The sequence below is a fragment of the Monopterus albus genome, unplaced genomic scaffold (genome assembly GCF_001952655.1).
Source record: "Monopterus albus unplaced genomic scaffold, M_albus_1.0 scaffold223.1, whole genome shotgun sequence".
NCBI lineage: Eukaryota > Metazoa > Chordata > Actinopteri > Synbranchiformes > Synbranchidae > Monopterus > Monopterus albus.
Window position 1 is genome coordinate 996835 of NW_018128103.1, and position 13900 is coordinate 1010734.

The 13900-nt window shown below is 39.7% G+C and overlaps 1 protein-coding gene across 1 annotated transcript in view; it reads right to left on the reverse strand.

Moving 5' to 3' along the window:
* Nucleotides 1–9380: 9380 nt before the first annotated feature.
* The window catches only part of LOC109971404 (uncharacterized), a 9907-nt gene continuing 5387 nt past the window's right edge, over nucleotides 9381–13900 (reverse strand). The window contains exons 4-9 of the mRNA XM_020619635.1: nucleotides 13833–13894; nucleotides 13230–13417; nucleotides 12333–12542; nucleotides 11514–12076; nucleotides 11102–11193; nucleotides 9381–9592 (exon numbers count right to left, since the gene is read on the reverse strand). Coding sequence (XP_020475291.1) covers nucleotides 9500–9592; nucleotides 11102–11193; nucleotides 11514–12076; nucleotides 12333–12542; nucleotides 13230–13417; nucleotides 13833–13894 — 1208 coding nt within the window. The 3' untranslated portion in view covers nucleotides 9381–9499. The remainder of the gene's footprint in view (nucleotides 9593–11101; nucleotides 11194–11513; nucleotides 12077–12332; nucleotides 12543–13229; nucleotides 13418–13832; nucleotides 13895–13900) is intronic.

The window sequence follows — 13900 nt, forward strand, 5'->3', positions numbered from 1 at the left end:
GAGGCAGTTCAAGTGGATACAAAAAAACCATGCTGGTTTATTCAAAGGATCACAGGTAAAATTAACATCACACACTCAGGTATCCTTCACCTCCAATACTGCGCGCAGGCAGATGAAGAATGAAAGATATCTGGTTTGGGCTAACCTCATTCTACACAGGCACGTCAAACCGTGGCGTCACCTGATATGGCAGCTTTACAGCTGACCGTAGCAGTAGTCAAAACATGGAGAAAATCAATGTGTGTGAGTGTTGATTATGTGGTGTGTATCTAAGAACATACAGGTCATTCAGGGACATGTCCGGACATTAAGCCTAGGAAGATATTATGATTAAGATTACGGCTGAACATATCATACAACAATAGCCACTTTCTATCTGGTTATCCTGGAACATAAACAACCTGGAGTAACTCCTGGAAATGAGTAAGCATTTAACAGCCTGAGCTAGACATCCTGTCTACACTAAAGACATTTCTAATACAACAAGTACCTAACCAATACCTATCTGACTAAAAAATACCTAACAGTAGCCTACTGCAAAAATCTTATTTGCGTACAAGTTAACTTTAAAACGGCAGCTCTGGTGCCCTGGGAGGATATGTGTGGGACAGACAAAGTTGAAAGTTGAGAGTTATTTTTATTTTTCGTTTGTATGTAGTTTTTTTTTATAATCAGTAGAGATGTCCTGATCCAAATTTTTTTGGTCCCAGTACTGAGCCGATTCTTTTAATATTAGGCATCTGCTGATATTGATTCAGGTGTCAATATATCTACAGTAAATGTTCAAATATCTTCGCTCACACACACAGCTGTGCATTTACACACTGTGCTTGTAATGCTTGAGGTGTGACACAGACTCCAATCTCTGGCAACTGCTCTGCGTGTGCACACCCCCTCACTTTCCTGGTACTTGATTTTATCACTACCTCCTGAGGGGTGCTGCAATTTAGCTCCCAGAATGCACCTCCAAAGCAGGTTCACCATAGTGGAAACAAACGCAGAACCTATGACGAGCATTACTCAGTCCTCCATGTTTTACTAGGTTCCTATAATGGGAAAAACTGCTTCAGTGTAACCACTCCAGTTTAGATATCCCTGTTTAACAATTTGAATAATGTTACATTGTCAAAAGGTGGTGGCTATTGTAGCACCACTGGACAAAAGCATAAAACTTAGTCTACACTGAAAGCTCAGTGTGTGTAGTGCATAACATTTTGTGTGCACATTGTGGGAAGCTTGTGCTCGTGTCTGTACTGGGCGGATGTTGACTTGTTGACATGGTGAACAAAAACACACAGAGCCCACAGAAATGCATTGGAGAAGGGTATACTCCAGTCTGAAGAATGATAGAATTACTGGCTACACCTGCACATCAAGTAGCCCATAGGTACAGTGTATCCAGACCACACTTAACTGTTCAGGTCAGTAGGATTGATGCAACAGATGATAGATCATGTGTTTTAACTGCTTTTGCTTGATGTATTTCTGTTTTATCATGGAGTTCTGCCTCCTGTTGTTGTGGTGACAAATAAATTATGATTCTGCTTTAAAGCAATACTGTACCCAAAAAATGTTTAATTTAAATATCAAACAATCACCCCCGTAGCCCTGAAAGGTGGCACTGAGAAGTTAGCATTTTCTTACACTACAGTCAGTAGTGTCACTAGGGCCGGTTTTCTACAGACATAATATTAAAAATAATGACTAGAAATTCTCAAGCCCTCTGCAGCATAATGCACTTTTCTGCTTGGTAAATGAATATGCATTCTCAAATCATATATTCTATACTTTTAATGAATGCCATGTACGGTACAAAAAGTATTAACTATCTACAACACACTGAAGAACCTGTTTAACATATGGTCATATGCAGCTGTGCTACACATGAGGATGCAAGTGTATTAGATACAGCTGAGAGGGTTTAATTCCAGCAAACTGCTCTGCTTTGGCTCCCTCTGCTGGTGATGAGGTGCCCTTTCCCAAAGGAGTGAACACTTTCTTTCCCCATTGTCTGTATACTGGGGACTTACAACTGGAATGAGACAGAGAGAGGGAAGGCTAGAGCACTCTGGACTACGGAGCACATCAATGAGGCAGTGGATTTAAGTTGGAGACAAATGCACTGTGACTGTCAACACATGAAGACACTGTGATGGTGCACTCATATATAACATATCACTGTAATAATGAACTGCTAAGAAGGTTTGATTGATTTGATTTGATTTATTGATTCTTTCAAACATGTAACAACAGTCAGTATGTAATCACACATAATTCCAGACATATCCACAAAAAATCTTTTCAAATTGCTTATACATAGTACATGCTTGAATGGAGTAGGAAGAAGTCAGACTTATCCAGTCCTACCCCATAACATCATCTTATCATCATTGGTTTGCAAGCAGTATTACTACATAGATACATATTCTACATCCACACTCCCATCTGATTATCATTAAGCCTGTTCTTGCCCATATCTTGATTGACACATACCTTTATATCTGTGTTTAAACTCATCAATTTTCTTACTGGTTTTTTTATGTCCATATTTAAATTATTCCATAGTTTTACCCCACTTATGGAAATACAGAATCTTTCTTTGGTTGTACGTATAGCATGAATTTTTAAGTTTAACTGACCCCTTAAATTGTATCCCCCTTCCCTTTCATTAAATAGTTTTTGAATTCCACCAGGTAATAAATTGTTCCTGGCTTTATACATAAACACAGCAGTCTTATATCCCACTAAAAGCAGCAACGTCTATAAAGCCAAAATCCCAAATACTATACAACGTAACAAGCACTTCCCTGCTGCAAAAAATGTCCAAAATATGTCTGACCCTCGCCAATATCGATATGTTTTTTGCTATTTTATGCTGAATATATCTGATATGAGATTTCCAGGTGAATTTATCATCCACTATAACACCTAGAAATTTAATTTCATATACTCGTTCTATACTGGCTCCCCCTATTTTCACTTGCAGTTCGTTATCTAGTCTGCGATTCCCAGGTGGCAGCAACCAGCCTTTTCCCGGCTCCCAAAGAAAAACAACACTCATCTGAAAGAAGACCCCAGCTTCACTCTTCCACAAGGTTTTCAAGAACGAAAACACATCAAACACCAAGATCACCAACAGTAACAAGTAACACAGATGTCACAGTGTCAGCAATGGCTGAAGCTTTTGTCTTACATCGGAAAATAAGGTGAATTTGGTTTTTCAGCATTCAACCAATGCTGGAGTTGAATAAGCTGAGAGTGTAAAACATTTAAACACTGACAGTAGCTCATGAAGTTTCTCTGTGAATGAGGGTGCACGGGTACAGTGTGACTTAGCTGTGCACATCAAACTGTATCTTTGGCAAAGTATAATACTGTTAGGAATGATTTAATACATAACAGAGTTTTTGTAAAGAACTTCAAATATCATGATTTTAAAAAGTCCAATTAATTTATTTCCTTTTTTCATCTAACCTTAGCTTTTTTTCCCAGCTGCTGATGCTGTTCACATTTTAATCTAATTTCAAATGTTGTACCATACATTTTCCAACATGTACTGCGGGCAGCTGTGGCTCAGGAGGTACAGTGGGCTGTCTCCTCCCCCAGTTGCTTCTGGTGACATCACTGGTGTGTGACTGAGGAATTGTGAATGGCCAAATAGTGTGAAAGGGCTTTGAGTGTGCTGTAGTGCATAGAAAAGTGCTATACAAGTAAAAGACCATTTACTCTGACAGGTGAAGAGTGTGTATGATGCTAATAAATTTGGTGTTGATTGAACTTGTGCATCTGTGAACCATCAACACTCTGACTGCGTGTGATGTTAATTCTGCATGATGTGAATCTCAGACGTCTGCCACTAAGTCATGCTGGATATCAGTCTGTGTTAGTTAATACTGGCACTGATGTGATTTCATTATACTGGCCCTCTGTGTGTGGATGTTTGTGTGGAAATAGAAAACATCTTGTAGCCAGTATCACGTTTAATGACACTAATGACAATATCTGTATCACGGGCACCGACACACAGCCAGCATTAATTTGTCATGTTACTGTTCTGGCTGCAGGATAAAATCAGTCCACAGGTTAACACAACCGCTGCCTTTTTCATTTTTGCTATAAGAGTATACATGAGAGTCATACACTGAAGTTTAAAACTGTTAATAGAAATCTTCTGTTAAAATTCCCATTATGAATAAGTGGAAGAAGTATGACCTGAGATGCAAATGTACATCTGTAGTACACACAGTAGGCTGCTTACCATAACATTTACCATCTTCTGCAGCAAACTACATTTTCAATAAACTCAAGTCAAGTGGAAAGGTGATCTGCACATCTGACAAAACAATCTCAACTTCAGGTCCACTTACTTGTTTGTTTCAGAGCTTTCAACCTGTTCACATAGCTGAAGGACTGTTTTGACAACTATTGTTTCTATGACGAGAAAAAACAGAAAAGTTTAAAGTTTTAACATCTATGGTTCTAGAACAACTGAGCAAACCATCAACTTATAAAAAATGTGATAAAACCAAAAGCTCAAGAACAAGCAAAGAAGTGATCTGTGTATTGTCAGCTGCCGTTTCCAAGGTTGAGTGAGAACTGTCAGTGTTAATCCTAGTACTGTTTCTGTATTGTTCTATATCTTACACAGTGAATAAAGAATTTGAAATAGGCAACATTTCATTACAAATGTCATTTTAATATCACATAGGACATATTTTTCTACTGGACAAAATCAGAGTGCATTTTCCTGTTTCATCCTAATTGAAAAAAAAAAGATTATTTATTGGTCAATTCACGTAAAACATTCCATTAAATTTTGCCTTTTTGTGCCATGTTTTGTGTTGCATGAACAATACGACGACCAGAAGCAGCTAAATGGAATTCAGCCATTGACTGAGTTCATTGATTTACCTCTGTGCTTTCGCTACTGTGACATGTCTAAATGTCTGGTGCAGTATGTAAAAGGCCTATATTTCTAGGCCCACATATTTTTCCTCAGAGTTGAAGAATCCAGCCTGACTCACCATCATCACCTGTGATTTAGCACATGAAGCTTATAAACTGTAACAAATCAGTACTATTACAGTACATTTTTGTTTTCAGCATTGTTCAGGAACATTATCAGTATGTCAGTTCACAGTGTGTGTGTGTGTGTTTCAGATACAGATGAGGAGTGAAGGAGCTGGGCCAATCCTCCTGACATGTAGAAGCTGTCAGTAGCTTCTTAGGTTGTTGTGTCCTGCTGTGACACCCAGTAGCTCAGCCTGCACTGCTGCCTCCAGCTGCTCATCTGTCTATAATATGCAAAAGATCCTTCCAGATGAAGCATGTCATGTCTCCATCATCCACTATCTCTGCTCAGCTCGTTGAACAGCCAAAGCCAAGATCAAGACTGTGGGACACATACTGCCTATGAAATTGTATCCTTAAATGATCACTGAAGTTCATAAGAAGCCTCCAGTTCCTAGGGCATTAAGAGAATAGTTTGTAGTTTCCTGCTCTTCGGAGCACCATCAGCAACAGAAATGCTATAATTGTGTTTGTGCAACCTTATGAAGATCTACTCAATCTACAGTAGACTGAGTGCTTTAAGGGGGTAAGTATAGATTTTTGAGGACTGTACTTTATTTGAATATTTCTATTTTACGTTACTTTATACTTCTACTCTTGTACTTCTTACCCCCACTACGTTTGACAGCTTCAATTGCTAGCTACTTTGCAGATGCAGATTCTTAATACAAAATGCAATAAACTAATAAATGATGATGTATTATTATGAATTAAGCCACTCAGCAGTACATAAAGTAGCTAAGATTAGACCCATATTTGCCAGCTGCAACCTTAGTAATATGTATACATTGATAACAACAATAATAATAATAAAAAAATTAATAGCAATTGTAAATATTATATATTGTTAAAATGGGCCATTCTATGATAGTAATAAGTAATTCGTATTTTTACCTTTGGTACATTAAGTATATTTGTTGCTAAAACTGTTGTACATTTATTTAATAAGAATTTTCAGTGCAGACTTTACATGTAACAAAGTATTTATACATTGTGACATTAAGTAGAAGATCTAAGCACTTTTTACGACAGGGTTGTAGGGAGTTTGTTCTTTGTCTTATCTATCTATCTATCTATCTATCTATCTATTTATTTATTGGCCTAGTCTGGACTCTATTGGCCTAAATAAATAAAGGCAAAGATCAAAATTTCATGGTTAAGCGTCACAGTATGTGGTAATTTACTACTTCCATATTAACAGTAAAGACTTTTCTTTTGGTGTCACGAGTTTCTCAGCTAGTTTCATAGGAAATATAAAAAATCACCCATTGCAAAACTTAAGGGCATAGTTTCCACTGGAGATGGGGAGATGCCCCAAAGCATGGTTTTATTCTTTCCACTGTACAGTTGCAATTTGCTTTACTCATTTAAATCTCTCTGAACAGTGTCCATCATGGGTCATAATGTCACAATGCAGATGGCAGAAGATTGGAGGACAAAAGAGCTGCAGCAAATACAAATAAGATGTTTTTAGCCCTGGGTTTTGCCTGTCAGGCGCTGGTGGAAGACCTACCCCATACATGCTGCTATCACTGCAAACTGAAGGTATAATTACTTCATTTGTGTAATGTTGGTGTCTGACTACCAAAATGGTTACTGAGAGGTAAACATACTATGAACACAAAAAGTAGGTTTTCAACAGTCGCATGATTTATTGAAGATGTCATCACCAGACCTTTCATTTGGCAATAATAAATGACTGAAACTCAAAGCAAATAAACTAAGAAGTGAACAGTACCAGAGTAAACTAGTGTTCCATAATACTAAAGTATCTTAAATAGTTAAAAGAGTTGATGCCAGAAATTGCCCCGAAATAAAACTGAAGTCAAACCAGGTATAGCATGCAATGAAATTACTGGGCAAGTACTGATCATACAGTATTGTGCATGTAATATGTGCTAGCATATGCTAAGTCTAACACAGTAACAATATGACATGCTGAGCTTTAAACCTGCCCTGTTCTTGACACATTGTAGCAGTTATCATTTTGCATTCAGTACATCTCAGAGCCTGATCCACCACAGCTTTGAGCTTTAAAGAATAGGTTCAGGTATGTTCTAGTCTGCCTGAATCCAGTACTCATATTACTCACATGCCATATGTAGATAAAACAGCTACTGTTCATTGTTCATTCCTCCTCTCCATACTGGGCCTGAATTGATCCCTTCTTAGCATGAATGGAAGAATGGGACAAAATGTTTTCTGTGCAAAATTTGATGGCAAAATTCATCTGAAGATAATGTGAGGTTTAAGTGACGTTAACGTTAGCTAAATCAAATGGGTATCTTTCAAAGTTACTGTATATTTAAACAAAATTCCCTTCTCATGTAGTTTGTTACTGAGACAGAAGCTGTTTCCCTTTCAAAAAATGTCTGTGCAGTAGCTGGAGTTTGGTCTCAAAACTGTTGAAACAGTGGATATAAACCAAAGATTCTAACACAGATGTGGACTAGGTAGTTTAAGAAAAAATGATAAACTCAAGCTATAACCTTACACTCAATCTTCCAGCGTCATCCAAAGGACTGCACACTGTCAGAAGAAATGGTCTGATATATTTTTTTTTGTGCAAGAAGTAAAAGCATAAGCATCTGCTTGGTTTGATCGTAATATCTCCCATGTAAATTCAGCCTTGATAAATCTTATTAATGTACCTGCACCCCACAGCCATGATACAGAGAGCCACTGATTTGTCTAGTTCAGCCTGCTGAAACCTCAAATTAACCTCACTTGATCTTTGGAAAGCAATTTTTTCACAGAATGTGGACTGTAATGTCTCTCTGTAACTTCTTACAGTGTGCGCTGTGGCAAATTTATTTTACAGCCTGTCTGAAAAGGAGGAAAACAGCAACCGACAACCAGGCTACATCATTCAGAATGTGTAGAGACAGCTTCAGGTTGCATTGTGTCTCACAGCACAAATGTAGTTTGTTGGTTACCTGTGTAGTCTCGACCTGTATAGTATATTTTATACTGTAACACAATAGTGCAAATACATCAAAGCTTACAGCGCAATCAAAATATAGTGGTTTTGTCAATCATTTCCCCCCAACAGTTAAAATCATCCCATTTCTGAGTTAACTTGAATGCACCTTTATTCCACAGTCAAGTTTAGTTTGGTGGGGAAACCAGTGAACAAGCTCATTCTAAAGTGAGCCCAGTATAGTTGATGTTTGGAGGATGGATTATCGTACACTCACACACAGGTACCCACCACACACAAAGGCCATCTCCTAAAAACAAGACAGACTTCCATTCTGACATAATAGATTATAAATCTTTTACAAGTAAAAACTGTGAGGATTCATAAGATAAATTCATAAATATATGCCACAAAAATACAATACAATAAATATCTTTTTAGAAATCAAAACAAGACACAAATATGTAAAAATCTTCATTAGATTGTAGTGTTCAAATATCTTATTCTTTCAGAACTGCTCACATCATTTTGCCAAAACAGCAGCGCCACAGATAAAGTTTGGTCAGGGAGTGTCAGTCCAACTGCTAAAACATTTTGATAGAAGATACAGAAGGCCTAATGACATCTATAAAACATGGAATCTCATTTAAATGTGTGTTCTGAATCAAAGTGGATTTTTGCCACTGGTGTATTCCAATAAATGTGAAAAGTTTGAGATTTACGGTCCATTAATTCATCCCAGTAAGAAATGTGACAACTGTAGAAATGTTAGAGTAGCTGTCCAGCTAGCTAGCTATGCATGTTAGCTGAAAGTTACTGCTTACACTCTCTGGCATCCATATTGGATTTTAAAAGATTCCTGTCACCAGTTGTTACCACATATTTCTTCAGAAGCTAAGGGTGCTGCCTTGACTAATGGCTTTTCATTCAAGTTGTGCCCTTGTTGGCTTTGTGTAGAGCATCAACAGCTTTTGTCAAAAGCATCCATGCTCTTGGCTTCCTTGTATGAGTAAGCATGAGTAAAGGAACTCATTACTTTCAGCTTTGAGATTAAAAGATTTTCAACAGAGAGTACAAATTTGTTCTTTCCACTTTGATAAGGGCCCACAAAACTGCACTCTGAACTTAATCTAGGCTACAGCCAACCTCTTCCAATGAAGAGGCAGCAACTAGTCAGTGTGGCTGTGACTCAAATGGTATTCATTTACCAGCTAGCACTGCTCAGCCAGCGTGACTGACACAGAAATCTGGGGCATCCAGACTCTTTTGATTTATGGCTCATTATAACATCGTACCAAAGCAGTGAACTTCAAACTCTGGCCTGGAACCTTACATCGCCTGTCGTTTGGAAAGTACACATCATGCTAAGTTACATATTTTCAGTGTAGTTCCCAAAATAATAACTTTAAAGACAGGGCTGTGTGACTTTTCTGGACAAAGTACGGGAGCAACCGGTGGGTGGGACTTCATTTTGGCTTTTAAATGGCTGACAGGTGAGTGTTACACTGCTCACTCCTTCTTCTGATTGGCTAGTAACGAGGCTTCCCATCGCTGTGCCATGGCATTCTGTCGTCGAGGTACCGAAGAGAGCGAAGGAGGGAACTGGAGGGAGGGGGAGATTCAGCTAAACCACTGGAACCAAGATGCGTGGATGTTTCATGGTCAGATAGATTATCAGATGGATGGGTGATTGATGGAAAAAAATAAAGAGGGTGACAGGAGACATTGCATGGATGGATGCATAAGTGATGGCAGATGAAACATGAACAGAATAAAAGGCTTGCTAAATTGTGAACTATCCATCCATTTTCTATACCACTTAGTCCCAAATGGGGTCACGGAGCCAATCCCGGCCAGCCGCGGGGTACACCCTGGACAGGTTGCCAGTCCATCGCAGGGCTAACACACAGACAAGTAACCACTCACACACACACAATCACTCCTACGGGCAATTTAGAGACACCAGTCAACCTATGCTGCATGTCTGTGGGAGGAAGCCGGAGCGCCCGGAGAGAACCCACGCAAGCACGGGGAGAACATGCAAACTCCACACAGGGTCGGCCGGGGCTCAAACCTGAAACCTTCTCGCTGTGAGGCAACAGTGCTAACCACCACGCCACCATAATTGTGAACTAATGAATTTAAAAATTTATCAGTCTAACTGGTTAACAAGTCAGAAAATTCACAATTAAAAAAGGTAGCAAATGGATGAATGAGTAAAGGAAGACATCAATTACCCAACATGGAAACTTTAAAGAAAAACTGTGAAAATATAGTTTTTGTGTCATGCACTAATACAACACAATGAATCAAAACACTGCATGATTGTTTTTAATCAGTAAGGATATTAAATTATTGAGTGAATATTACTGTTAATAAATAAAAGATTCATCTTAGACATTTCCCCACTGATGTACTGTACTGCAAATGCTATTAAAGTTGCAATCTACAATATTTTTATGTAAATAGTGAGCCAATTTTAACATTGAACATAGCGGAGCATTCAGCAGATAAAAAGCCAGATATTTTCTCAGGAATTAGCAGAGACCAAAACAGAACAGAGAGTAAATACTTATGAAAGGCGAAACAACTCAACATCAATGAAAATGCTACTCAATGCCTGCTGGATGTGAAGAAATAGCCAGCTGTTTGCTAACACATTCCTTGTCAACTTTAATAGCCCCTATTAAAATTGTAGTCACATGTGCTGCCCCCATGTGGCCACAAAATCTTTATTAATGCAGCCTTAACGGTGTTCAATAGATTCAATACTTCTATGCTGTAAATAGCTTCAATGCTGGCAGTGCAAAAATATTTTCGAGAACTGATAATGATGTTCCGCAACCGCGGTGATAAACACATTGCATTTTCTGAAAGTTCTTCACAATAAAACTTCAGAAAACTTTTCATGTAAAGCAGCTGCAGCAGGAAATGTTTATTTTGTGTTAGCAATAACTTAACATAGCTAGTTTAAAATTTTTGATAAAGGTGCAAACATTTCTAAAAACATGTTTTCCCTTTGCCATTAGGTGCTGTTGGGTGTAGACTGATGGGGGATTATGATTTGATCTTTTTATAATGAAGTCACTGTATGCGTATGTGTCAGCAAACCTTGTGGTCACAAGACAAACTGGATCGTTCCATTTTGCGGGTCCTGGAGGGGGATGAAGGAGAGGAGACACATCTGTCTGGGACCACTGGCACTGCAATAAAAATAAAGGAAAGACAACTGATTGCATTGGGGAACAAAATGTTCATTTTATTAGATTATCCTGAGAAGGGAAAAACTCATTCTGCGTTACTCTATCTGGTAACAGCATTTCCCAGCTGTCACTGAAGAGCAAAACACACCATCACCTGCAAAGTTATGAATTATATTTGTTAATGATATTTTAAATATAGTTTAGATTCACTGCACTAGGACAAGAGGCACAAAACTGGAAGTGAATCAGCTACAACACCACAAAAATGCTTCTGCTATGTGTCCCCATTTGTTTCTTTAGACACCATGGACAATACGTACCATCGTAAGTGATGTTATCATTCAGGCCTGGAGACACCAGCACAGTATCGTACCTCTCTCTCCCTCTCCTCCACTCCTCCTCTCTGCTCCTCCTCCACATCTCCTCCCTCTGCCTCCTCCACTCCTCCTCCCTCTGCCTCACCAGCCTGATCTCCTGCTCTACCAGTGATTGGCTACTAAGAGAGCGCAGCTTAAAAAATGGATTGGATGAGAAAGTGCTCTCCTGCGTTTCCATGGCCATGGGGGCCGAGCTTAGGCAGAACTCGGAAGCACTACGAATGATCAGATTGGAGGTTTCCACAACAATAATGTTGGCAGAAGGCACAGCATCCAGGCTAGTAGGCCAATCAGAGAGTCCCCCGATTGCGGAGGACCGTGGCCGGTTCCTGGAGGCAGAACTGGAGGAGTCGGGCTCAAGGATGATGACGTTGTTGGCTGTCATTTCATGGTAGACAGGTCGGGGAAGGGCAGATGAGCCAGAAGGAGAAGGAGATATGGACAGAGTAGGAGTGCGGCTGGCTGGAGGTCGGGGCGGTGATCGTCCTGTCTGTAGGGTGGGTGGTCTGAACACAGAACAACGGAAAAGTCACAACTGCAGTTCCCCTCAGCCCCTTTTAGCTCAATCTCATTTACAGACACAGTAGAGGTTTTCAGAAAATCCAAATCCCAATCTATAATACTCCTGATTTGGGCATAATATCTGTTTACTGCACCAACAAGACTGCATTATGCTGCTGACCAGATTTCTGCAATGTCACAAGCCTGAAGGATCATTTACTGGACTGAAAAAAACTCAGGTAACTGGTGTATTTATTTGACCTGGGCAGAGTCAGGCCCTGTGTAATCATGCCCCTCTCCCTGCGGTGCCTTTCTTCTCTCTCCAGAGTCAGTCGGATCTCTCTTTCCACAGCACTTTCTGGCTCCTCCTGGGGGCTGCGGTATGCTAATTCATCCAAGCCTGAGTCCTCAGAACTGGGGGACAGGTTGCAGGACAGGGGGGTCTCCCTGGGCACTGCTGGATGGATTTCCCTTTGAGAGGACAGGAGGAGCCACAGCTTAAACTAAGATACGGTAAAACTAAAAGCCAACAAGACACATGAGTTGTGTTTCCATTGCATAAGTCTGAAGAAACATTTAAACACTTTTAATTTGCTAACTATGGTAATAGACATTAACATGCAACAAGGACCCTTATCTGGACCCGCTCTGGTGGTCCTGGTACTCCGCTGTTTTAACCCCCTGCTCTTCTTTTTATTGTGCCATAGTTGATTCACAACTGCTTTGCTTATTCTTGTGTCATGGTGCACTCAAAAATGTTTCCATCAACCCTACAGTATCTTCCTCTTTTGATATGCAAACCTTTCCTCCTCATCTAAGCATTACAATGTTTGCATTTTTAGGACATTTCTGAATTTCTAGCCATTTACAGGTCTATATAACAGGTAGACGTATTTGTGCCAAATGTCTGACATGCAGTGAACAAGCGAGTGAAACAAGTGACACACTTAGAAACAAGTCAGGACATATTCTGATTGAAACGTGTATATAAAGCCATTTAAATTGTATAAACAAACACTTTTGTTTCAAAACTAAGTTGTTAAGCTTAAAATCTTAAAATTCATGGATTTAAATTTTGAACCAATGCCAGTAATCGGTATCTGAAGAATCAACAAAAATGAGAAAAGCAAAGCTTTCAGTACCTGCAGTAATTCCTACCTGTGTTTGAGGCGGGGGCTGCGAGTTGGGGGGTACAGTGAAGTGTGGGTGCCCTGAAAGCTCCCCTGAGCTGTGAGCCCTGGTTTGGGGATGGGCTGTCCTTTTACCTCCTGCTCCATCTTTTTCCACTGCTGGCGGGCCAACAGGAAGTCAACATGCTCAGTGGAGACATTTGCACTGAGGGTCTCCTGGTGCACACAGAAATCCACAGGAACCTGATAGGAAACCTGATGTTGAGGATTCAGTTACTAAAGGTGTAGCTGACTGTGAGATGTTTTCAGGCTCAGACACACATAAAGAAACTCACCTTAGCAGAGCATATGAATACACCAACATTATTGTCACAGCACAAGTGAATGCAACAAGGAAGAGTCTGAAAAGTGAAATGTCAGCACACTTGACTGACAGTGACTGTTTGATGTGTTTTAAGTATTTAAAAATGGGCTCAGAATCATCCAACTGAAATGCCTAGGGTGAGCTGTACCTGTAAATCTTCATGACTAATAATCATACTATTGATCATAACCTTTGTTTCCACAAGCAACCAAGAAAGCTACTTATGGAAACCAAGTTTGAGCCCAAACATGCAGACAGAAGGCTTACCCTCCGGTCAGGAGCTGTGGAGCTGGCTGTGGAGCTGACAGAAGGGGACCGCAGGAAGAGATCTCTCC